The 24,605-nt window shown below is 56.9% G+C and overlaps 2 protein-coding genes across 17 annotated transcripts; both read right to left on the minus strand.

Annotated features, from left to right (window-relative positions):
* Positions 1 to 894: 894 nt before the first annotated feature.
* On the minus strand, positions 895 to 7,551 carry Rnf223 (ring finger protein 223). Its single transcript, XM_027947761.2, has 2 exons — positions 3,362 to 7,551; positions 895 to 2,058 (listed from the first exon to the last, which is right to left on the minus strand). The coding sequence occupies exon 2, from the start codon at positions 2,047 to 2,049 to the stop codon at positions 1,321 to 1,323; it is 729 nt and encodes a 242-aa protein (XP_027803562.2). The 5' UTR covers positions 2,050 to 2,058; positions 3,362 to 7,551; the 3' UTR covers positions 895 to 1,320.
* Positions 7,552 to 7,645: 94 nt separating this feature from the next.
* Positions 7,646 to 24,059, minus strand: C10H1orf159 (chromosome 10 C1orf159 homolog). Of its 16 annotated transcripts, XM_027947756.2 has the most exons (13): positions 24,021 to 24,059; positions 17,260 to 17,411; positions 16,249 to 16,373; positions 15,883 to 15,979; positions 13,789 to 13,888; positions 12,818 to 12,913; positions 12,465 to 12,530; positions 11,281 to 11,396; positions 11,115 to 11,169; positions 10,909 to 11,043; positions 10,179 to 10,204; positions 10,055 to 10,085; positions 7,646 to 8,797 (listed from the first exon to the last, which is right to left on the minus strand). In XM_027947756.2, the coding sequence occupies exons 4-13, from the start codon at positions 15,952 to 15,954 to the stop codon at positions 8,700 to 8,702; spliced, it is 795 nt and encodes a 264-aa protein (XP_027803557.1). In that variant the 5' UTR covers positions 15,955 to 15,979; positions 16,249 to 16,373; positions 17,260 to 17,411; positions 24,021 to 24,059; the 3' UTR covers positions 7,646 to 8,699. The 16 variants fall into 16 exon arrangements, with proteins under 16 accessions (XP_027803557.1, XP_027803549.1, XP_027803559.1 ...); XM_027947748.2 differs by having other exon boundaries at positions 11,115 to 11,396; positions 13,789 to 13,864; XM_027947758.3 differs by lacking the exon at positions 11,115 to 11,169 and having other exon boundaries at positions 11,310 to 11,396.
* Between the last annotated feature and the right edge of the window lie 546 nt (positions 24,060 to 24,605).

A 24,605-nucleotide genomic window follows, 5' to 3' on the forward strand; every position in this document is an offset into this window, starting at 1 on the left:
CTGGCCCTGCTGGTGGTGGGGTGACTCTACATATGCGTGACTGTGTGTGACAGGGTGTGACACCCCGGCCTGTGTCCATGGAGGCACCCTTCCTTCTCACAGCTACCTGTGGCATCAGGGCATCTCTAGTAAAGCTGGTTTTAGTTCTGTTTTTAGGCTGATCCCTGGCCCCCCTAGTCCCGGGCCAGGGGTGTATATGGTCCCCAGGACTGGACCCAGATTCTACAGGGTCTCTCTCTGCTCTCTCTCTGCCCCGTCAGAGGCCCTGCTGGTAGGAGCAGGAAGGATCTGGGCCTCGGGGCAGGTCTGGGCCTTCCTGGGCTCACTCACCTTGTGGTACAGGATTCCTGGGGCCATGGCAGAACCTGGGTGGGGTGGGGTGGGCAGGATGCCCAGCCCACAAAGCTGCATGCACTTGCTCCAGCAGGTGGGCTAGCTCAGGAGGGCTGAGGGTCTACCAGAGGGACCCAAGGTCTAGATCATCAGGCCACCACTGCTTGTCACCACCTCTGCTTCAGGGACCCTGGGGCCTTGGTTTCCACAGGGGTCTTGGGTCCTGTGGTTCCCTAAACAGCTCTCCTGGTGGGGCTGGGGGTCCACAACTTCCTGGGGGTAGGCAGGGATGGCCATGGTGGGAGATGGGGAAAGAGAAGCCCCCTTAGAGCCACTGGGTGCTGGGCCAGGCTGAGGCTCCAACCTGCTGGGGTGCCCTGGGACTGTCCCTGTTTCCCTAGGGGAACCTCATGGTACTGGAGCTGGCCCCCTAGTCCTTGGTCCCACCCACGATCCAGTGGGGAACCTGGACAGAGGCTAGGCTGGTGGAACAGGGGGCTTTCTGGAGGGGTGGGGACTGAGTGGCGGCGGGGACACAGAGTGAGAACGTTTTACCAAACATGGATATAAAAACATTTTATTTTAAAATGTACTATTTGCAAGCATAGAAGGGCATCTGGGCAGTTTCTGCAGTGGCCTGGGCAGAGGGCCTGGCCTGCCTCTGCTCTCTGATCCCTCCACAGAAGGGGCCAGCCCTGCCTAGAGAGAGCCCTGGGAAGGCCCTGGTGAAATGGCCTCAAAGACAGTAAGCCCTCCATGCATTGCAGTGTGTGGAGGAGGCCAGCACCTCCTGGGTCCCTTCCACCACCTGTGTGACAGGGGAAGGGACAGCGTCTAGGGCCTGTCGGAGCCAATCAATCTTAGAGACCTTGGGCACCCTTTGTCCATCTCATGAGGACCCTCAGTGGGGTCCTAGGGGATAAATTTCCAGTAGCTGCTGTGCTCCTGACCCCAGCGGATCAGAGGCCTGGCCATAGGCTGGTGACCCTAGTTGCTAGCCAGGGGCTCAAGGGAGAAGGCAGTGGCAGCAGTGCTGGAGGCGGTAGGTGGCCGGGGGAGGCAGCGCAGGTTCCCAGTCTTGAGCGCGCACTGCACGGGCCAGAGCACCATGCAGAACAGCACCAGCAGCAGGACAGAGACCAATGCCAAGCGCCGCCAGTCCCTGCAGCCTGCCCAGCAGCGGGCCAGGCGGCTCCGGCGTGGGGCCGGGTCTGGGACAGGCACAGGTGGGGTAGGTTCAGCAGGCTTGCTCAGGCCCACATCCACACACACAAAGCTGGGTGCCTCACGGCCAGGTGTGGCAGGCAGTGGGCGGCAGCACAGCTTGGTGCCCTCCAGCCACACTGGCTCCTCTCGTTGCAGGTGTGCGGGCATCTTGGCCTGCAGCTGGCAGCTGGTACGCAGGGCAGGGGCCCCAGCAGCTGGCACAGCTGTGGGCTTCCGGCAGAAGGGGCAAGGCACAGCCTCACTGCCGGAGCCCGTGGGCTGGGCGGCCGCTAGCCGGGCCAGGCACTCCAGGCAGAAGACATGGGTGCAGGACAGTTCCTTTGGTGTCTTGAAGATGTTGTCATAACCTGAGAAGCAGATGGAGCACTCCAGCGGGGAGGCCACCTTCTCTGAACCAGGGGTGCCGGGTGACCTGGGTGTCGAGACTGTGGGGCTGCTCCGGCTGTGGGGTGCTACCACCGTGTGCCATACCTGCTGGCCTGTTGACATGGTGCTGGGCTGTGGAACAGAGGCTGCTGTGAGTGTCTCCTGCCCATCCTGTGAGGTCAGTCTTGTCCAGCATCAGCCCCCAGATTCCAGGGAACACACTGTCCACTTGTGGGCACCTCTAAAGTTTCTGTGCCCCTGGAGCTCTTTCACCCCAGCTATCACCTACCCTCCCCTACTTGTCCCAGGGCTGGGTGTCCAGCGGGCCCCAGGCCTAGATGGCCCAGAGGGTGCTGGGGTGCATCTCATGGCTCAGTGGACACCTTCTGCCCCCTGCCTCTACTTATGCTGGCAGTGGTCTGTGGTGGCTCCTGCAACGTCCCATCTTTGGGGGTACGGGCCCTGTGGGAAAGGCAGCTTGAGGGTGGGTAGCTCAACCAGGTTGACTCAACCCGGAGCCTGCAGGATGGGGGCCCTGGGCTTGTGGGCTGCCTGTAGGCGGCTGAAGTGATGTGAAACTCCATGCCGTGGGCGCCTGGGTTGGTCGGCACGTGCGGGAGTTGTAGTGGCCCAGTAGAGTGGGTGGGGGTCTCTGAGTCTGAGGGCAGCGGAGCCATGTGGTGGTGGGAAGACTGGGAAGGCCTGCGTGAGATTCCAAGGAAGGGCTTTCCCAGCTGCACCCTGGACACTTTGGGGCCCACTTGTCTGGCTGGGGACCAGGGTCTTGTGCCCATGACCAGGGACTGGAAATGCCCCCCGGCTAGGGTGAAGCAGGCTTCAGCCATCCTCTCTGTGCCCTTGAATGTCAGGTCATGGCTGCCCCTTGAAGAGGAAGCAGGATGTTGAAGGGTCCAGGGCCTTCTCTTCCATGGCCATTTCTACTTCCCTGATGGGCTCAGAAGACCCCGCTGACCAGACACCTGCCCTGCCCTGCCTGCTGCCCCTCCCCAGCCACAGGGTCCTGCCTAGAGGACAGACAAGTGACAATGCCTTTCATCTCAAAGGCTCTGGTCCCAGGACCATGGAGCCAGGAGGCCTCACTAGAGGTGGCCCCTTGCCTTCCTGGCCCTGATCTAGGCTTACTGGCCAGTCCTGGGGGCAGCTGGAAGGTGCAGGCATTGCTAAATTGTCACTGTGATCCTGTGAGTCACCTGACATCACCGTGATGTCACGAGGGCCCCAGGCTCCTGGCATGTGATGTCACCACATCTCAGGGAGAGCTGTGGCCCTGGCCGAGCCTGGGAGGACCTCGGGACTGCCCTCCCCCACCTTTCTCCCACAGAACTTGCTCCTTGGCACCAGGCCTCACCCTCACAGAGGTGCTCCGCCCTGGGCCTATTCAGGTGAAGGGTGAGGACAGGCTGAGCAGCCTTACCTGGCAGCGGGGGGTCAGTAGCTCCTGGGCATGATCCTCTCCACCGACCACAGAGGGGTTCTGAGCCTCTGGGCTCCCCAGCTCCAATACTGTTTGCTCCCTCTCCTCCAGTCCTGGCTTGGCCTCTGCTCCACCTGGCCGGTGTCTCTCCTGGGGCCAGTGGCCAGCAGCTGTCCTGAGGTACTGGCAAGTGTACCGTGGCTGTCAGGAGTAGAGGATGCGTATGCCTGTCCTGGTGTGGGCTGTCTGGGACAGGTGTGAGTTCTCAAGGCATGAGCTGTGAGCAGGTGCCTTTATACCTGCAGGGTGGCTGGGGGTGTGGCTTGGGCTTCAGGAGTGGCTGGCCATCCTCTTTACCCAGCAGGACAGGCATGGCCGCATGGGGATCAGAGGTTCTGCGTCTGGGGTCAGCCCAGGCCTCTGCAGCATGGGGCTCTGGACTTGGGTGGGTGCAGAAGCAGGTCTGTCCACTCTGTTCTGGTTCCGGCTGCCCATGGCTCCTGGGTGGGCCCAAAGCAGGGGAACCCACAAACACCTCACAGTTACAGCCCAGCTTGTCACCTGCACTGCCACCTGCCTCCCCAGAAGCTGCACCGCCTCCCACCCATCCACCTGTGACTATCCTCAGGATTCTCACGCCTAGCACTCTTCTGCCTCTGCCCGGGGCCCCACTCCAGCCCAGCCTCCCTCTGTTGGGGTCCAGGAAGTGAGGTGAGAGGTCCAGGCCAGGCAGGGCCTGAGCGGCAACTTTGAGGATGGAATCAGAGCAAGGACATCTGTGATCTGGGTGGTCACAGCAGCTTGTGGGCAAGACGCCTCCCCCGCTCCCGCACTGTGTACCGTGGGGCAGGGACCAGGGGCTGAGGGAGACCCGGGTCCAGCAGAGGATCGCAGCAGCTTTCCTGGCTCTGGCCAGTCAGCACGGGGCTCTAGTCAACCACAGGGCAAAGGCCCGGGCTGGTGTCAGTGTTCACCTAGGGCTGAGGCTAGAGTGGAGGGAGGGTGAGGGGACTACACCAAAGCCGGACGGGCCAAGCAGGTAGCCAGTGGCACAGACAACCCCCTCGCCAGCTCACCTGAGCGCCCATTGTGAGCGGAGGTGTACTGCCCACTCCATTCCAGATGACCAACCTGGATCCCTCCAATGGATGTGGGCCCCTCTCCACCCTTTCTGTCATGGTTAGCCTCTCCTCCCACGTCCCGAGGTTTCCCTGCCTTCTGCCTAAGCACAGTGGTCAATTCACCAGTGATGCTGAACTGGGGATGTGGGCCCTACTGCTAGCAAGAACCCGGGTTCTGCGGTTGGAGCCCACACACAGGCCTGTGGAAAGGGCACAATGTGAGAGGGACCATTCTAGGGCAAGGGATGCCCCTGCTCCTTGGGGGCCCACCCGCCTGCAGGCACCACTGACCACCTCAGTGGACTGGGCATCAGAAGCCCCTGCGGTGTTGCTCCCCCAAATCCTGGTGCTCAAGGACAAGACTCCCAGGGCCTGAGGGGGAGCTGGGGGGTGATGCCTTACCAGAGGGGAACCTGACCTCAGGAAGAGAGCTAAGTTTCCCTGTCTGCTCCTGGAGTGGAGAGAAACCTCAGGGCCGGGAAAGGAGATGGGGGCCAGAGAGAGAGGGCCCAGATAGGAAGTAGGGGAACAGAGAGCAGTTGGGGTGCTAGAGAGGGGTGGGGACCAGAAGGAGGGAGTGACTAGAGAGGGACTGGCTCCCTGAGCAGGGTCAGGGGCTCCTGGGGTGCTGTGATCAGCCCCGGGAGCCAGTTCTGCGAGCCAAGTGACTCAGCATCACAAGCCCTCCAGGAAGTAGACTCCTGGCTGCCCTGAAACCTCCTCCCCAGGCTCCTGTGACTATTGCCACTGTGAGGTCACCGGGCTCCTCAGGGGACAGTCAGTACCCAGAGGCGAGTGTGACATAGAGGCCCAAGGAATGCACCAGGCCTTGCTGCAGAGGTGGGGCCAGAATCCCTGCCTTCCCCCACCTGGGCCTGGGGGAGTCCCACCCAGCAGTGAGGGGACTTGGCAGACTGTGTCCAGGGCAGTGGGTGGGGCACACCTGTTACCACGTCATGAGTAGGCAAGCGAGCGAATGGGGTGTGTGCACCAGCACCCTAACAATGGCCGAGTGAGCGTTGTGCATGCATGAAGTGTATGGGGGTGCATGTGTGCACACAGGGTCTGCCTCACTCTCCTGTCTCCTCTCCCCCTACCCCTCACCCTGGGGGCTCCCTGGGCAAGGCCCTCACTCATCCCTCCCCACCTAATGTGGGTGGCAGATGCAGGAGCTGTCCTTGTGCAGGTGAGTCCAGGAGAGCACGGCCTTGAAGGAGCACCCTGAAGCCCATGGTTCACGGCTCTCCCACTTCCAGGGCCATGGGTGACGCTGGCCTCCCATTTCTGACAATGCTGGACTTGGTGTGCCTGGTGCTGGTCACTCTGCTGACTGCCCACCCTCCCCGAGTTGCTGCACCTGAGGCTGTCTGCATGTCACAGTGGCTCTGCTGGCTGCAGGCTGGGACGCTTTCACGCAGGCCCAGGTATGGATGGAGGCAGAAGCTGGAAGGGGAAGGTAGGCTCTGGGGTGGAAGGCACACTCGGGTCTGCCCTTTGCCCCACCTTCTGGGGCTGGCACCAGGCCTGGTCCCCAACCTCTGGAAAGGAGGCAGCCTGGACAGCATTGTCCCTTTTGTACTCAGCAGTGAAACTGCAGTCCCCAAAGATCTCTTGATAGCCCCTGCTCAGAACCCCCATCTGCTGAGCCTGACTGGTACACACCCCACTGAGGCTCAGAGCCCAGGCAGCCCCCAGACCCAGGCCCCATCTAACTGTGCGCCCACCACCCGACATCACTCTCAGGTCCACCTGAGTCCTGGCTCAGCTGATCCTTCCCTGGTCAGCTTGGGCACCTCCCCCAGTGCTGCCCAGGGAATACTGAATGAGCAGGTAAGGGAATGAAGGGTGGGGGGCTGTAGTGACCTCTGTTTCCAATTTTGGCCATGGGTGGAGGTGAGGGAGAGGTCCCAGGTCAGCATGAGTGAGAAGGGCCTGGGCAGAGGTTGCTCAGGATGACCAGAGAGGGAGGGGGCCTTCTCTGTCTGCCACAAAATGTCCCTTCCTACCTGCCATCAGAAATCGTGTTGGTGGGGCTGGGGTTGTGCCTCAGTGCCTAGCACGTGAGAGGCACCAGGTTTGATCCACAGTACCACATAAAAATAAAGGTATTGTGTCCACCTACAACTAAAAAATATTTTTAAAAATCACGCTGGGGGTCCCTCAGTCTGGCCAAAGCACCTGTCCTGCTGCAGGTACCTCAGGGTGGCCTGGCCCTGGGGAGGTCCCGGGTGCAAAGAGGCACACTGGCAGACTCCCTCCTGTGGTTCTCGCTGCTCCTCATGTTCTGTCTCCAGGGTGGGGTCCTTTGTTCCCAGAACAAGGTGATGGGGGGTAGGCCTACTGGGGGCCTTGTTCCCAAGCACTTCTCAGGTTGACAGACCTCAGGCTGGGCCTTTCTGAGGCTGGGCGGCAGCAGGTATCTGAAGACACAACCCCCAGTCCATAGTCTGGGCAGAGGGGCTGGGGCAGGGCCAGGACTCGGGGCATTCCAAGTGTTAGGTGCTCTGCCCTCCTCTGGGCAGACTCTCAGTGCCCAGGGGAGGGCCAGTAACTGCCTTGCTCCAGCTTGCCCTCCTTGGCCAGTTCTGCTGCCCATCAGCAAATGCCCTCATGCCCACCAGCCTCCCAAAGAACTGTCCACCTGTGGGCTTGAGGAGGGACTGCTGCCCTGGGCTCAAGTGGCCAGGACACGGGGGTTTCCCCAAGGGTGAGTCAAGCCCATAAACTGCTATTTGTAGCCTCATCCTGAGGGTTTCTAGGGGTGTGAATGAGGCCTGGCAATCCCTGCCAGGTCTCCATGGCCCTGTCTGCATGCCCCTGCCAGGCCTGGCTCTTCTCCACAACAGCCCAGAAGAGATGCCCACATCTTCCCATCTTGGGTCCCAGGAACCTCGGGTGGCCGTCTCCAACAAGGGGATTTGGAGCAAGCTGTCTTTTGGGGGACACCCTGAGAGCTGAAGGGGTGAATTCAGGGGTGGGCCCTTGGCAGGAGCCAGGCAGTCCCCGATTTGAGGCCCCTGACTGGGAACTAGGTAGCAGCACTCCTGGATCCTGCTGTCTCCCTGTCCCCTGCATATGGCAGTGGGGTGGGTGGTACCGGCCTGGAAGGGGGTGGCAGCCACACATATTTAAAAGAACAGATGACCCTTAGGACCCTGAGAAGGCAGGGAAGGAGAAGCTCTGAATAGTTTACTCGACTTGACTTCAGATGGGGACCCCACCCCTGTTGCTGGGCCAGTGGCTGGCCAGCCTCGGAGATCAAGTCCACCACTCGCGGATGATGAGCTGCACACAGAATCACAGTGCCAAGAGCACAGCCACGTCCCCAAGAAGTGGGCCAGGCTCAATGGAAATGAGGCAGGACACCTGAGGACGGTGACAGACCACTAAGTGCTGAGCCCAGCACGTAGGAGGCGGCCACCATCGAGCCTCCTCTACAGGAAGCCTGGGCTGGTGGCCCCAGCCAAGCTAGCCATGTGCAGGCAGTGTCTGGTGGCCTGGGATGGCTGGGACAGGACCACCGGGCAAGGGCCGCTGGCCAGCATGCCTTCCACGGGCCCGAAAACCTGGGGATTCGGAGGTGGAAGACCCATGTGTGGACACTGTGGGTGCCCAGCCTGGGTGTCTGCCGGCCAGTGTGTCATGCCTGGGGTGCAAGGACTGGGATTGGGACAGCAGTGCCTCAGGGAACTCAGTTCTGTAGCTCCTGAGGGTGTGGCTGTGGCCTCCCAGCCACCACAGGAGCAAGACGACCTGGAGGCCTCAGACTTAGGCAGCTGGTTCACAGCCTCGTCCTGCCTGCCGGCCAGGCCTCAGCTTCACTCCTCTTAGAGGGTCTGTGGGGGCCACTGGGCTGGGGGTTCTGGAGGGGTCCTGCTACCATGGACTCCAGAGGGTAGAGCCTCCCCTGGTTTCTCAAGGTGCAAAGCAGCCTAGTGACCCCTGCCGTCTGCTAACAGTTCTGGCTATGTGGGTCTGGCGGTGGCCTGAGCCCCCAGTCTCACATCTGCCCGCTCCTGTTGGTCAAACCAAGCAGTGTGGATGGCGCAAAAGGACTTTCAAGAACCAGTGGGTGGTTCCCATTCAGCCTGTCACTCACTGGGAGCCAGGTCTGGCCTGTCCCAAGCCCCAGGTGACAAGCCCTTTGTGTGGGGGGCTCATTGAGGAGTCCCCCAGCCTCAGAGCTGCAGGTAGTGCAGTCTTGATCAGCTTCCAGGTCAGACGTTGCTGACTCGGGCCTCTGCTGTGGAGAAGGCAGAAGGGTCCATGGCCCGGTCCAGAGGCCGCTCGCGCCTGACATATCTTGGTTTTCGCACTGAAATGGGGTCAGAGATGAGCTGTGTCAGAGCCAGGGACAGAGGCTCGAGGACGGCTGAGGATGTAGCTGGAGGTGTGGGGCACCACAGGGGCCTGTTGACTCTGACCAAGGAAGAGACCAGGCGCTCCTGCCCTTAGAGCTCCCACAGGCTCCCACTTGTCAAGAGACAGTTCCTCCTGCCGGATGCCCCCGGGAGCCTAGCCTGGCTGTTTCCCATTAAACCCTGGGACCCTGCACCCACACATCTGGGCCTGGATCAGGGCCCGGCTGTCCCTTAAGACTAAAGTGCAGGCATTATGCATTTCTAGGACCATGTCCTAAGCCCCAGAGCCTGCAAGTGTGACCTCATTTGGGAAAAAGGTCTGGGAAGATGTGATTTAGATCTCAGATGAGACCCTCCTGCCTCAACCAGGTGGGCCCTAAATGCCATGCCCAGTGTCCTCCTCAGAGGGAGCAGAGACAGAGGGGAGGCAGCCACAGCCCAGGGACACCTAACTGCCTAGGAGCTGAGAAGGTAGGAGGGTCCCACAGACCTGGGAGCCAGTGTCCCCCTCTCCCACTCCTTGGTTTCTAACTTCCAACCTTGAGAGCTGTCAGAGAGCTCCTGCTGTCTAAGCCACCTGGGGTATACTCTGCCATGAGGCCCCAGCCACCTGGGGCCCCTGTGCTCTTGCAGATGCTGTGGATGAGGCTGCTTCAGACCTGAGCCAAGTGCTGCCTGGAACAGGTAGGCTGGGCCTTGGTTAGGAACTGCTGTGCCCCAGAGGAGAGGAACACGCTGCCTGTCCCCGCCCAGACCTCTGCACAGTGGGAAGAGCATGGCCTGGGGAGGGAGGCTGGGTGATTCTGCTCTGGGCTCACAGCTGTGACTGTGGTCAGGGACTTAGCTTCACAGTCTCCTCTTATAGTGGGTCACAACTGGGTGGGGGTGCCTGGTGGGGCAAGACCCAGGGGCTGACCTGCTCCCTGTACCCTTCAAGCAGAGATGGACTTGAGCAGGGCTGGAGGAAGTGAGGGGAAGGTCTGGCCCTGTGTTGGGTTCTCCTCTCTCAGTCTCAATACCTGAAGAGGAAGGGGCAGCACACAGCCATGTAGGCTGATGGGCACCAGGGGTCCCTCCTTCATGTAGTGGTCTCCTTGGCACCCAAGAGGGGGGCATGTGTGTCTAGGGACAAACCTGTAGAGGTCCCTGGGTCTGGCATTTGGAAACTGGCCCAGAGACAAGAACCCCCGGGTGACATAACCTGCCTTTACCTGAGGACTGTGGTGGGGGGATCATTGCAGCCTTGAAAGGAGAGAGAGGCAGAGTGAGATCTTGGGTGCTCAGCATGGGACACGGAGCCCAGGACGCTCAGCCGGGAGGGTGTGGATTACTTACGACTTCGCCAGGCTGCAGGCCTGGGGCTGCAGAAGAAAACAGCACATCACCCTGGAGCCAAGCAGCTGCCTGCATCCAGTGAGGTCCACAGGCAGGCAGAGGCTCTTCCCAGGATCCAGGTTGGGTCTGGTACCACTTCCACTCTTCTGCCCAGCAGTGCCCTCAGCTGAGTCTCAGCTTTGCCACATTCATGGCCTGCACCTGGGGCAAGCCACTCAAGCATCCCAGGAAGAGCCACCTCCCAGAAACCTCCCTCCCACTTTCCCAGAGCATACAAGCCATGCTCCTCAGGTGGTTTCTCTGGCTCAAAGAACCCAGTGTGGGGGACAGAGACCCCTCCATCCTCTGGGTTCCCAGAGGTGCTGCAAGTGAGGCAGTGGCCATCAGCCCCAAGTTATTCATAAGGGCATGGGTGCCTCCACTGGGGTTCCCTGGGCCACCTGAGATGGCCACACCCAGGGTCGACTCTGCTCTAGGGATGGCCTGGAAGGCAGAAATGCTGGGTGGGCATTTCTGGGAGCTGACCCCAAGGCACCTATCTTGACTGGAGACCCCAAGACTCCTACCAGCAGCAGAAGCCCAGCCTTGGACTCTCAGGACCTGAAGCTATAGTAGCCCCCAGAAGGCACCCAAATGTTGGTGCAGGGTAGGCAGAGAGGGGTCCTGGCACTTGCTCTGTCCCTTTGGGCAGCACCTAGGCCCCTGAGTGGGGGGAGGAGGGGTGCAGTACCTTTGTCTCTCCTGTAGAAGACCCTGGGGAGCTTACTGGAGCGCTTGAGGTAGAAGAACCCAGCCACACAGAGGATGAGAGCTGCGCTGACGAAGAACGTCCCCAGGAAGAGGGAAGCTGCTACGTGGGAACCCCCTACAGGCAAATCAGCCACTCTAGTGGCCAGTCTCAACACGCCCAACCCAGGCCACCATTCCTGAACACACCTGAGCCCTCACAGGGAGCAAGGGGCCAGCACACCTGGACAGAGGCCCAGGCTTCCTGGGGAGAGGGAGGGGGAAGGTAAAAGGGGAAGAAGCCTTCATGAATTCCATGCTCCAGAAGTTCAGACCCTAGGCTCCCCCTGAGACTGTGCAGGGTCAGAGCTCCAACCTGCAGCAGGTGCTTCTGCCACACTCTACCTCTCGGGTGCTGGCAGCTGCTCCTTGCCCATCTGTACCTGCTCAGTGTCAGGACAGGATGGCTCAGGGCCAAGGACTGTGGACAATCTGTGACCATGGGATAGAGGAGATGCTTTAGGTGCCTGGGGAAGCCACCTTTTCACCCTGAGGCACAGGTGCCCTTGCCAGACCCATGGCCTTGCCATCCCACTAGCCCTGTGCTGTAGGAGGCCATGAGCTGTCAGAGCTGGCCCCTCCCTATGGGACACTGCTCTGTGCTGCTGGCTTCTGCAGTCCAGGCCAGTGCTGGGCCTGAGGCCACCTTGGAGCTCAAACATATTTTCTGGGGAGGAAAAGTCCAGGCTCAGATTCCTGGGAAGAGCTGAGCCTCTCAGAACAGAGCTCTGAGCCTAAGATCTCGGACCCAGGTCCAGCCCAGGGCTGCTAGATGAGTGGCTGGGATGATGTTCCCCACAGCAACTCAGGCACCTCAAGCAAAGGAGGCAACCTTGCTCTGGAGCTGGGTTCACTCCCTGACTATGGTGCCCTCCCCCTGGGTGCTGGCCCCTGTCCCAGCTCCTGCCTTGTCCGGATCTTCCCTCTCACCTGGTCCCACCCTCCCCAGCCACTCCTACCCACACCCCCACCCCCGGCCTGACCAGGCCCTCAACTCAAGTAGACTGCAGGCCAGGGAGAAGTGACTACCTAGAGACAGGGAACATCCCGAGGACAGTGCTGTGGCAGGCATTTCTGTGTGGCCCATATGCCTGCCGTCTTAGAAGCCTATGCCCTGGAAACACCACTGGGGATGGGCAGACTCCTGCCGGGGCCTGAGGTCACAGGGGCCATGGCAGCCATGGGATGAGGCAAGGACCAGACAGAAGGTGCGGCAGTGAAGGCTTCCACCAACAGCCCTTCTGAGACCGTGGAGGATATGGCACCCCCCCACACCAGGGCACACCCAGTACCTGCCACACTCAGCCCTCAGACCTCAGCCTCATGAGCCACTGGATTCTCAGAAATCCCTATTTCATGGTCAGGGTCCCTGTCACAGAGCGCATGGCTGGGTCTGAAGTCTGATCGTGGCCCATCAGTACCCTGTCAGGGTCTGTGCTGCAATGGCTCTAAGGAGCCTCTACCCCAGGCCTGGCTCTGGCCAGGTGAATTAAGACTTACCAAAATGTGGCCGTCCAGGCAGCCCTGTGCTTCTGTTCATGGGGAACTGCGCACCCCAGGCAGCAACTGTGGGGAGCAGAACAGAGGGGAGGCCAGGGCCAGGCACAGGACCCCAGCAAGACCCCAACCCTGCCTGAACCTCAGACCAGACACTAGAGAGTCCTCGCCCCACAGCTGCTCCTCATGGACACAGGACTCAGGAAGAAAGGGCTCCTGGGGGCTATTTGCTGATGGATAGTGGTTCTGTGGGGACAAGGGTGGCCACTCCAGTTTCCCCAAAATTGGAGATGTGGACCCCTGTGAGAAGTCCAGGACCTGGGAGGAGTATGGGGGCAGCAATCTGGGAGACATACGGCTTCTGCACTCAGAGCTGTTATAGGTCAGCACCGTCCCGTTCCTGCACCGGATGCAGCTGGTGCTCCCGTCCGCGTTCCAGCGCCTATAGCAGCCTACACAGAAGGCAGGCGGCTCTCAGCAGAGGCAGAATCCAGGCCAGTCCACTGTATCCTGGAGCATTTCTGTATCTTTTGAGTTTATAAATCAACCATCACTCAAAAACACGGACACTGGAAGTTTGGGTGGAACAAAAGGCTCTAACTCCAGAGAAAGAAACAAACACCACAGGAAGCACGTCACTCTGGCCCCAGATTCCTGTGGAGGCCTGGTGCTGAGGAGGCCGCATCCTTTGCTGAACACCTTAAGAGACAGTCCAGAGGCTGGTGATGGGAATCTGAGATTAACAGTGTGGTGGCCTCATGCTCTGGAGAACTGGAGGCCTGGCCTCCACCTCCTGCCACCCAGGCTCATGGACCACGGCTCCCCCAGGACCACTTCCTTCAGGGCATGCGTGCAGCTGCCTCAGGCACTCCACACTCACTGGGACCCACTCAGGGCAGATACAACCCTCATCTGAAACTACTGCATCCTTGTACTGTCCCCCCCAGGGTCTCCCTGCAGGATCAAGCCAAATTTCCTTATCAGACTCTCACTACCTGAAGTCCCACCCTCTCCCTGCCCAGGTGCCGGAGTGGCCTAGCTCCTACTGGCCAACAGCCTGTGAGCAGCTGTCTTCCAGCTTCCTGTAAGGGTAGCGACTGGGTATCATTCCTGTACTTCTTTCCAACATTCAGCACAGCACTGAGGCCAGAGACAGAGTCCATAAATATTGATAGTGGGTGTTGGAAGCTAGCACTGGACATGAGCTGTACTGGGGCTAAACCCTTCTTGTCCTCACCACTGAAGAGGGGCGGGCAGGGACACATGCCTACCATGGGCTGGTGGCTTGATAGCTGTTCAGGGGACTGCTTATGACAAAGTGGCTCACCTGGGCCACACAGGCCTGTGCTTGGGCAGGTGGTGTTGGCGTCCATCACGTCCACACAGCACTCAGGCTGCTGGGCCTGGAGGGGTGACAATAGCAGGCTCTGCAAGGGCAACACTGTCAGTCCACTGTGAGCGTTCATGGCTCTGCCTCTTCTAGTCAGCAACAGGCTCCCAGCTTCCCCCTTGGCCTAGAAGCAGGCGAGGACACATGCCTGCCCCTGCAAGAGCCCCACTCTGGGCAGTCTCCAGGGAAAACTTCAGTGTAGTACAGAGTGAGCCAGGGAGATCCCATGCAGCAGGGTGGAGACTGGACGACTGACCAGACATATCTCAAGAGTCACTGTTCCATTCTCCCCCGTGGCCCTGGACGCCCCTCCAAGGTGAGGATAGCACTGTCTGAGCTGTGCAGGGCGTGTGGCCATTGAACACTGGATGACCACATGAACTGCCTGGGGCCCAGACCCACCAGACAGGTTCCACAGCAGCCTCCTCACTCCCAAAGGCCAGGCAGGAGAGGCCCTGGGAGCCTGATCTGCACTGCGGCCTGGAGGTGATAGGACTCAGAATTCTGTGCATTTGAGAAAGAGCAAAAGCAGGTCTCTCTGACCTCCTCTGCCCTCTGTCCCTCAGGCAGACCAGGAGACCCCAAGGGAGAGGGCCTTGCCCATGCCCAAGGAGAGAAAGATACAGAGAAGAATCTTGACCAACCCGCCTGGACAGATCCTGGTTCATGGCCATCAGATCACACTCTCCATCCAGCACACTTGGTCAGGACCATCCCTCTTCCTCAGGCCTGCGCACAATCACTCAGCATCGCCACTTCTCTGGGACACCGTTTCCTTATGAAGGCTCCCATGTAATGTAAAACTCACATTCAAAGGCTTTCTCTCATACGTCTGTCCCTTGTCGCAGGTGCCTCAGTCACACGGCTGAGGAAAAGAACACTTCCTCACCTACGGGGGTAGGAAGGTGTCCAGCCCCACCTGGGGAGATGTCCCAGGCTGTGGGCGTACATTCATGGGGTCTCCTCTCCCTGCCCTTAAGACCTCACTAGGGAAGTTGAGGTGGCCAAGGCCCCTTCTCCACAGGGTCTCCCTGGTCGGGGCAGAGCTGCTCCAGCCTCAACCTCTCACCTTGTGGGCCACAGGGAGAAACAGGGCAGACACTCCTGTCAGTGAATCATTAATATCAGTCACTCCAGGAACTGTAGTACCAGTTCTAATGACACGGTCTTGAGAAAAAGGACACTCTTCTGGACCACGATGAATACTGGGAGGCTGGCCAGGGCCTTGCCAAGGCTTGGCACGACCAACATACCCCCACAGGGATGGGCACTTCACTGATGCCCTCTGCAATTCCATCTATGCCCCTTGATTTTGCAGCTTGGTCTCAGACAAAGTGCCCAGGCCAGGTCAGCTGTTCAGGGGAAATGAACTCAGGCCCAACCCTTGAACCCATGTACAGTACACATGCTGAGCGCTGGCCTTCACTGACAGCAGGGCAGCTGACAGACCTTGAGGCAGGGGTGTCCCCAGGTGTGATCTACTGTCACTGCTGGGCCATTGTTTCCTGTGACTTTAGTTTGGTGAATAGTGAGGGGCATCTGAGGAGTGTGAGTGACACAGGGCAGCATCAAGGCCACATAGGAGGGGCCGAGGCCCAGTGGCTGCACCCTCACACTAGCCTTGGTCCGGTCAGTGAGGGATGCCCCACCCTCTTGCCACCTGGCCCTGGCTCAGCTCTTCTGGACACCAAAGCTCAGCATACTGGAGTGTCACCAGCTTGGCAGAGCCATGATACCCCACTGTTGCTCTCCTGAACAAGTAGCAAGTGGGCAGGCAGCTCCAGGCTGCATCTGCAGAGACCCTGTGTGCTCTACAGAAACAAGTAGGTCTGGCAGTCTTCTAGAAGGTAGAACCAAACAGCCACCATATGGGGGCATGTCTGCTGCCCTCTTCAAGATACAAGCCCCTTGGACCCCAGCAGGGAACTCCATCATCCCTAGGGCTGAGTGCCAAGACTCCTAAGGTTAAAGGGGAAGGGCCCACTGCCTCCCTGGAGAATGGCCACCTGGACATGTGACAGGAACACCAACCTCGCTTTCTGTGGACTTGCTGGCAACTCCCACCAGAAGGCCAGCCAGGAGCGTGAAGCGTTGCAGTGCCATGCCAGGAGCAGGAGGACAGCGGGGCCTGCGAGAGAGGAGGGCAGTGCCAGGGACACAAGCAGGAAAAGACGGGAACATGTCAGGGAGGTGGAGCCATAGTTGGAAGGGGCAGGCTGCAAAAGGAGCATCTCTGAAGTGGGGGGTGCAGCGTGAGAAAGGGGAGGGGCTGCAATGCCAGTGAGAGTGCCCAGAGCTGGGGAGGACCTGGCAGGCTTGATGGGCTGTGGCAAGCAGGGGCATGCGCACAGGCCCCTGCCTTGTGAGGTCTGTGGGTGCGGTCCAGGGCACCCTTACCTGCCCCTCCAGGATGAGAGCTGCAGACATCAGCTCCTCACCCAGGTGCTCAGTAGAAAGCCTGGCCAGAGGGCGTGGAGTTCATCGGCCTGACCGTTGAGCTCTGCAGGCCCAGGGTCCAAGGCCTGTGAATCAAGACCATTAGGTGAGGCCTGCTGCTGGTCACTGTAAAGACCACTTTCCCAGCAAGGTGAGTCCAGAGTTGGTCAGAGGGGCATCCTGATCTCTCGCCAACAGGTTCACTGGGTTGGCGTTTGCAAACGAGGGCACTGCATCTCTGGTCTCCCAAGACCAGATGACACCTCTCAAGGTTCTGTTGGAGTCTTGGGCACTGTCACCCAGACTTTTTCCCCATGGGGGCTAGGTCCCTAGGGCAGGCAGACATAGGTCCAGAATAATGCTAGAGTTCAAAAAGTTCTAGTCCTGGGCGGAGGGACCCCGGGAGCAAACACAGTGCAAGGAGACTTCTTCACCCTAACTCCTGACACCTGACCATCATGTGGCTTAGTAGTCACAACATGTTTATTGTTTTCTGGTACTGGGGACTGAACTTGGGTGCTTTACCACTGGGCTGTATCCCCAGTCCTTTTTTTTTTTTTTTTTTTTTTTGAGACAGGGTCTCATTTAATTGCTGAGGCTGGCCTGGAACTTGGGATCTCCCCTGCCTCAGCCTCCCCAGTTGTTGGGATCCCAGGTCAGCAGGCCTGGCTTCACCTCACATTTGTAACGTAAGAGAGAGCATTAGCAGCACCCACCACACAACCTTGAAGTGATATCATCTGTACTACTTTTTTTTTTAGTTGTAGATGGACATAATATCTTTATTTATTTTTATGTAGTGCTGAGGATGGAACCCAGTGCCTCACATATGCAAGGCAGGCGCTCTACCACTGGGCTACAGCCCCAGCCCCCCATTTGTATTACTTTCAACAAATTTCACTTAACTCACAGGGTGATTCTCATGGCGTAATGTCCCAGACACTGCTGGATACATATTTTCATGTTAGTTACCTCCAGGAAACTCTGCACTTAAACACAGCTGCGGGGTGGGAGCAGCACACTGTAGGACACCTTGGCACCGAGGACACTCTTCCACAGCAGCAGTCCCCACTTCCTTTCCAGGCAGGTCCTCAGGAAGAATGCAGAGATGTTCCAGTTTGAGGCTGGGGAACAAGGAACGGTGCTCTCTGACTGGCCCAGGGTAGTGGGCAAGTTCCCCCTTGGGGATCCTGGGGAGAGGACTATGGGGTCCACACAGCCCAGGAAGGCAAAGACTGAAGGCACAAGCTCTGGTCCCCTGACAGGGAGGGGCCCACATCTGTCCCGTAATTTGCTTTATGCCAGATTCATCCAGGTCTGTTGGCAAAGTAACCACACGGTGTGGTCCAGACAGTGTCCAGTCCTGCAGGATAGTTTTCTATGAAGCCAGGTCCAGTGCCCTCCTGCCTAAGCAGCGCTTGCCTTTTCTGGAAGAGTGCCAGCGATCCACCCCACTAAAAGTGCACACTTCCTGAAGTCCTCCTTCACGGCTAGTCCTCTTAGATGGAGCCCCTCACCTACAGGATGTGGTCGAGTCTCATCCTTTCTTTTTGTCCATTTAACATGTGCTCAGTAGATCTCCCCAGGCCCTGGGGAAAACTGGTGTCAGGGTCCCTTCTCACTTTCTGGGAGAGGTAACCAGGGCCAGGTCAAGTCACAAAAGGAACCAAAAGTCCAAGACTCCAGTCACACTGGCACTGCTTAGTCAATTTTATTGAGGTTCAATTGGCACACAACAGACTTCGTCCACTTACAACACACAACCTGGGGGGTCTGGAAAGCTATGCACACCACGTATCTGTGAGACTGCACATCATCAGGGCACCTGCAGTGCAGCCCTCTGCAACCCTTTCTCCTGCCAGCCCTGGCCCGGGCACCCACTGCTTTCTAAAACCCACAAATCTGCTTTCTAAAATCTCTTTGTTTTTTTGGTCCCAGGGATTTAACTCAGGGGTGCTTAACACTGAACCACATCCCTAGCCCTTTTTTGTATTTTATTTAGAGACAGGATCTTACTGAATTGCTTACTGCCTGGCTAAGTGGCTGAGGCTGGCTTTGAACTCGCAGTCCTCCTGCCTCAGTGTCCCAAGCCGCTGAGATTAAAGGCATATGCCACTGCACTGAGCTGTATTCTAGAACTTCTTACAAAGGGGTCACTTAGCATGTATAGCTTGTGTCTGGCTATGCCACATGGCACAGGGCCTCTGGAAGTGCCTTGTTGATCTGCACATCTGTGCCTTTCAGTGGCTAAGTGGCACTCCACCCACGGAGGCTGGGCCTCCTCTCCCTCACCACTGCCCACCCCTGTCTAGGGTGCCCCTCAGTCTTTCCCTGGCCTTGCAGTAAACCTGTTCTAACCGCCATCCCAGCCTTGCTGTACTTGTCTCTGTGCTGGGCAACTGCTGTCCTCTTCGGCATCACTGCACAGCCCCTCAGCTGCAGGATACTGCGTTGCTGAAGCTGCGTATACACAGCTAGAGGTCAGGCCACAAGAACCCGCTTTTGACAACAGTGTGGGCCGTTCTAGGTCACATGCATATCCTCGTTTGAGAATCAGCTTGTCAGTTCACAGAAAAGGCTTGCATGAGTTCTGCAGGGAGGACTGGTCTTCCAACAATGTCAAGTCCTCCACTTCAAACACGCTCTCCCCCATGCTAGGTCACTTCAGTTTCCCACAGCCAGTGCTCCGTGTTCTCAGTGAAGAGGTTTTGCATATCTTTAGTTAGACTTACTACTAAATACTTTATTTCTTGGTATGATTATAAACAGAAAAGAATTTCTAATTTCATTTTCTAATGGTTTGCTGTTAATACATAACAGAACAGTTAATTTCTACATATAAACTTTTATTTCCAAGATCTTCGTGATTTCACTTAATATACTCAGCTTTTTTTAAAAAAAATATCTCTTAGGATCTCTACATAACCACATCACTTGCAAATGCAGTTTTACTTGTCCTCTATGCTCTGATGAAACCAACTTGGTTTTTACCTCTGACCTTACTGCCAAGGTAAGGACTCCAGGCACAATGCTAGCTGCTTGATTTTAGGAATAAAGTACTTCATGTTTTTCACTGCTAAGTACAACATCTAGTGTAGGTCTTCCACAGATGCCTTTTATCACACAGACAAAGCTCCCTTCTCCTCCTAGTTTGCTAAGAGGTTTTTCCTTCATCATGAAAGGGGTTTAAATGTTATTAAATGCTTTTTCAACATTTACTGGAGTGATCATGTGTTTTTCTCCTTTTTAATAAGGTCATTACATTATTTATCACTGTTCTATGGTTTTAGCCAATGTAGTAAAAAGAAAAGAAAAAAGAAAGAAAAGAAAAGCCATAAACATTAGAAAGGCTCAGCAACTTAGTGAGGCCCTGTCTCAAAATAAAAAACAAAAACAGGCTGGGGATGTGGCTCAATGGTTAAGGACCCCTCAGGGTCAACCCCTGGTACCAAAAAAAAAAAAAAGGTTTAGAAAGGAAAAAGTAAAACTGTCTCAATACAGATGATACAATTGTTTACATATAATCCTAAGGAATTTACAAAACACAACAAAACAAAAAACTCTACTGTAACTCATAGAACTCTGTGCTCTACTTGGTAACTTTATTTCTGACCAGCCTAAGGGATATGAGGAACAATTCTGAGGGTGCTCTGCATGCACACTGGGGCTGAATGAAGAAGGAAATGGGCTGCAGATGGTGGGCAACAGGGTCTTACCCAGAGTGGCAACAGCCTAACAGCATGTTCCAGGTTAGAGATTACAGACACATAGATCTGATTATGTAATCAGATCTATCAGCAAGTTCTGTCCACTGAGGTCCTAGAAGCAAAAGGAGCACCTGGGCCTTGATTCTCATATATATCCCTCCCTCCCCCCCCCCCCCCCTCTCTCTCTCTCTCTCTCTCTCTCGGTGCTGGGGATTGAACCCAAGGCTTTGTGCATGTGAGGCAAGCACTTTGCCAACTGAGCTATATCCCCAGCCCCCTAGATTCTAGTTTCTAAGACCACCCTCCAATCTTAGGAATGAGGGCTCCCTGGAGAAGTGGCTGATCCTGGGTCTAGGGCAGGAAACATAGGAGCATGAGCCCAAAGTACCTTATAGCATGAGAAAGAAAGTGCTCAAAAATCAAAAAGACAGTAGCCAGATGAAAGTGCCCCAACACCAAAGCTGAGACTACACAAGCAGAAATACGTGGCCGAGCCCCAAACCACAGCCAGTGCACAGTGCCACACTGGTGACAATACTTGAACCACGGCCAGTGCAGGGCACGACCACGCTGGCAACAGTGCATGAACCACAGCCAGTGCAGGGTACATCCACACTGGCGACAGTGCATGAACCATGGCCAGTGCAGGGCACGTCCACACTGGTGACAGTGCATGAACCACAGTCAGTGGAGGGCGCGTCCACACTGGCCACAGTGCATGAACCAGACAGTGGAGGGTGCGTCCATGCTGGCAATAGTGCATGAACCACAGCCAGAGCAGGGCATGTCCACGCTGGTGACAGTGCATGAACCACAGACAGTGGAGGGCACGTCCACACTGGCCTCAGTGCATGAACCATGGCCAGTGCAGGGTGTGTCCATGCTGGCAACAGTGCATGAACCACAGCCAGTGCAGGGCACGTCCACGCTGGTGAAAGTGCATGACTGATGGCCAAACACACCACAAAAGAGACACTCTTTACAGAGGAATCCCAGATAGCATCCCCAGCATGGGCTGGACAGAGACTCACTGTAAGACAGCAGGGACAGGGGAAAGGAGCAACTCTGCAGCAGACACCTACAAACACCATCTCAACCAGGCCAGGGGTATTCTGTGGACATCAGAGATGCCCTAAAGGGGTGTGATGGGATCAGCACCTCACCTGATCACCCCTGGTGCTCCTTCAGTCTGCCATGAGTGACGTGACAGTCCCTCATGTCAGTCCACCTGAGGAACCCAAACAGGATGTTCTACAAACACTCCACCAAGCCTCTTCAGATCCTAAGAATTCACCAGAGAGTGAGACACAGCCACAGCCTGGGGAAGACACAGCAGCCAAACACAATGTGGGGTCCTGCATTGGGCCCTGGAGGGGCAAAGCTGGGGACATGCACAGTGATGCCACTGCAGCCCCATAACTTATAAGGGCACCAAGGTCAGGTGAGCCCGTTGTTATCTCAGGGCAAGTTCGAACAAGGTCAGGTGAGCCGTTATCTCGGGGCAAGTGCATCTGTCCCAAAATAAGAGTCTAAATCTGTTCCAAAATAAAAAAATGTAAATTACACTATTGATAACATGAATAGGCAGTTCAAAGAATGGGACTCTGGAGGCCAAGGCAATTTAGTGAAGCCCCTCAAAATCTTAAAAATGATTGGAACATAGCTCAGTGGTAAAGAACCTCTGGGTTCAATCCCCTGAAGCCAAAAAAAAAAAAAAAAAAAAAAGAGTGTGGGGTGTTAATATTTGCAAGACAAATACTACCTAATAAAAGCCCTGTTTATAGAATACAGATTAGACTGTCACAACTCAGTAATAAAAAACATGATGAAGCCTTGAGACACTTCAGAACAGACATCTGAGCACATAATACACAGAAGAAAAATGCATGCCATCATCACACCATGGGAGATGAATGACAGACACCAGGCACCTGGATGGTGGGGATGCAGAGCTGAGGAACTGCATACCTGGCCATGGCAGTGGCACTCCTGCTGTCCTCCCAAGAGAAAGAAAAACACATGCCCACAAAAACGGTCCAAAATTGCACATAACTTCTTTAGCCACACCAGAAATACACCCATATGGCTGAGTGGTGGGTGGCACAGCTGTAGGTGGGATGTGACTCCATGACACTACAGAAAGTGGTCAGGTCACAAACACTTGCTGAGGCACGGTCCTGAAAGGCTTGAAAGGCAACCTCAAGGGATGACGGGCAGGTACTACATCTGACAGGAGCATGGAGTAAGTGGGTGGATGTGTGTATCAGAACCCATGGAACTGGATACCAGACCTGTGCCCCTCACTGGACGTAAATCACACTTCAACAAGTAACTAAATGCAGTTCATTTTCTACTTTGAAAATCTCAAGACCAAGCTTAGCAACCCAGATGGAACCCGAGAGTAGCCTCTGCTCCAGATTTCTTGGGCAGGCCTGGCTCTCCAAGGAACCCCATTCCCATGATGAGGATTCATGGTGCTGGTGAACTTGCTGACAGCCAACTGCAGGAGAGTCAGGGGACAGTACTGGTTGCTCCATCATGGTCCACTTTGAGAAAAAGGAAACTGAACTCCGGACTAAGTCACGACTTGGGCCATCTGACTGGTGAAACAGGCTTGCTGGGTGTTTAAAACCAAAAACTTGGAGACAAAAGTCAAGGAAGTAAAAGGGCCAAGGAAAAAGCAGCCAACGTTTTGACCCTTGTCCTCTAAGGTCAGCCAGGACAGAGAATGACGGGACCCCTCTCTGGGTTCTGCAACTCTAGTGAGTCACTCCATCTGCTGATCAGGGAGATTGAGAGGACCCTAGAGAACAGAAAGCTCGAAACCGGTGAACTTACCCTCCTGATCTAAAATTCCATCTTGTGCTTTGACAGAGAACAAGCGCTGCCAGCCATCTGATGGGCTGTAAAAAAAAGAATTCTAGACCTCTGGTGTTGCTGCCACCAGAGCAGGGCTGGACCTGGGGCCTATCCAGGGTGGCTCCACACTAAGGGTGCCAAAACCTCAGTGATACGGTGGCAAGAGGTTGTTCTTTAAACAAGCTACCTGATAAACCCAGGTTAACAGGGAGAACAACCAGGAGGAAGGGGGTGGGGGGGCCGGAGGTGCCTTTGGCACACAGGGGTGCTACCTATGGACCAGATAGCTCAGGTGACTGCCTGTCAAGATGTTTGCTTACTTGGCTTTTGGGAAGAATATTGGGAGCAGGATGTGTCAGGAAAATAAAATCCAGATCTCGTTTCCTTCTACGAGCTACTAAAAATACAGTAGCCATTAATCCTGGCCCAACACAAACTACTGATCAGTAGCTCTTAGCAAGAAATAAAACAGGACAATGAGGTGCGCTGTGAAACTTCCTTCCCAGCCTTGACCGCCCAGGCTGGGCCTTCAAGCAAACACTGTCTGCGAGGTTTTCACCAGAGGAAAACCGTGGGGGAAGCGGTAGGGCTCAGCAGCAGAGCTCACACGGCCCAGCACGTGTGAGGCTCAGGGTTCAATACCCAGCACCACAAAAACCAACAACACAAACAAAAAAACGCGAAGAAGCCCCTCTCACTTCTGCCTTCCCTGCATACAACACTAAGAGACAAACGACCACAACAAGGACAAGTCTGACTGACACCTTCAAATCTGCAGGGCTCTGCAGTTCAGAATCCAGCCAAGAGGTGCAGTAAGAAACGCGTCCACACCCGGCCCAAACTGCACGCTGAACGCCGCTTCGGCGTAGTGGACCAACAGAGCTGGAGACCCGAGTCGCTGACCGCACTACTGGGCAGCCCCGGGACCCAGGGCCGCCCCCGCCTCCTCCGAGCCCGCGCCCTGCCGGCTCCAGGGCGCCTCCTCGCAGCCCTCTGGCCCTGAGTCCGTCTGCGTGCCCACCGCACTTCCTCCCGGCTCCCGGGCCAGGCGGCGGCGGACTGCCGGACACTGGGGGAGTCCGCTGGGCCTCAGGCGGCCCGCAACAACCCCTACCTCCCGGTCTTTGTCCGGCCTGCCGCCCCCTCCCGCCCCAGCCCTTCACTCACCCCGCGCCCCCGGGTTCCTCTTTCGTACCCCCCGCCCCGCGGACAGCCACGCCGCGCCACCTGGGACTTGTAGTCTCTCCTCCATCCTCGCCCCGGCGCAGGCGGGTGCGGCTTCTGGAAGAAGACTACAACTCCCGGCGGCTCACGCAAGAGCCCGCTTGCCGGGTGGATCCGGCCAGAATTCTCGCGAGACTTAGGGAAATACGCGCGGAGTGCTATGGGAAATGTAGTCCGGATGACTGGGTCCCGAGCGGGCAAAGAAGAACTACATTCCCTAGGATCCCTCGCGAGACGGCTGTCGTGGGTGTTGCTAGGAGAGGTGTTCCGGGAGGCCGACGCCTCCTGCAGCCGCCTCGTGGGTCCAACCGCTCTCCGGCCCGTGAAGGACGCACCTTCGAAATCGTGACCCCAAGGCGGCCAGCAGAGGCACTACATCCTTAGGATATTTTCCTGGCTCCGGCGGGTCAGCAAGCCGAGCTCCGGGGCGTGCAAGGGCCCTGCGTGCAGGCCTTGCTTGAACCCTGCCGCGAAGTCTGCTCCTGGCCACTTTGTCGCCCACCCCCGCCACGGTGGAGACGTCGGCGG

This window comes from Marmota flaviventris, chromosome 10 (genome assembly GCF_047511675.1).
Source record: "Marmota flaviventris isolate mMarFla1 chromosome 10, mMarFla1.hap1, whole genome shotgun sequence".
NCBI classification, from domain to species: domain Eukaryota; kingdom Metazoa; phylum Chordata; class Mammalia; order Rodentia; family Sciuridae; genus Marmota; species Marmota flaviventris.

Bases quoted from the DNA above. Each gene is read 5' to 3' on its own strand.
- Rnf223 (XM_027947761.2), bottom strand. From the start codon at position 2,049: ATGTCAACAGGCCAGCAGGTATGGCACACGGTGGTAGCACCCCACAGC.
- C10H1orf159 (XM_027947747.3), bottom strand. From the start codon at position 15,954: ATGGCACTGCAACGCTTCACGCTCCTGGCTGGCCTTCTGGTGGGAGTT. The intron at 10,086-10,178 runs GTAAGTAATCCA...TCTCCTTTCAAG, and splicing joins GCCTGCAGCCTGGCGAAGTC to GCTGCAATGATCCCCCCACC. The intron at 8,798-10,054 runs GTAAAGGCAGGT...ACCCCATTTCAG, and splicing joins CCCCCCACCACAGTCCTCAG to TGCGAAAACCAAGATATGTC.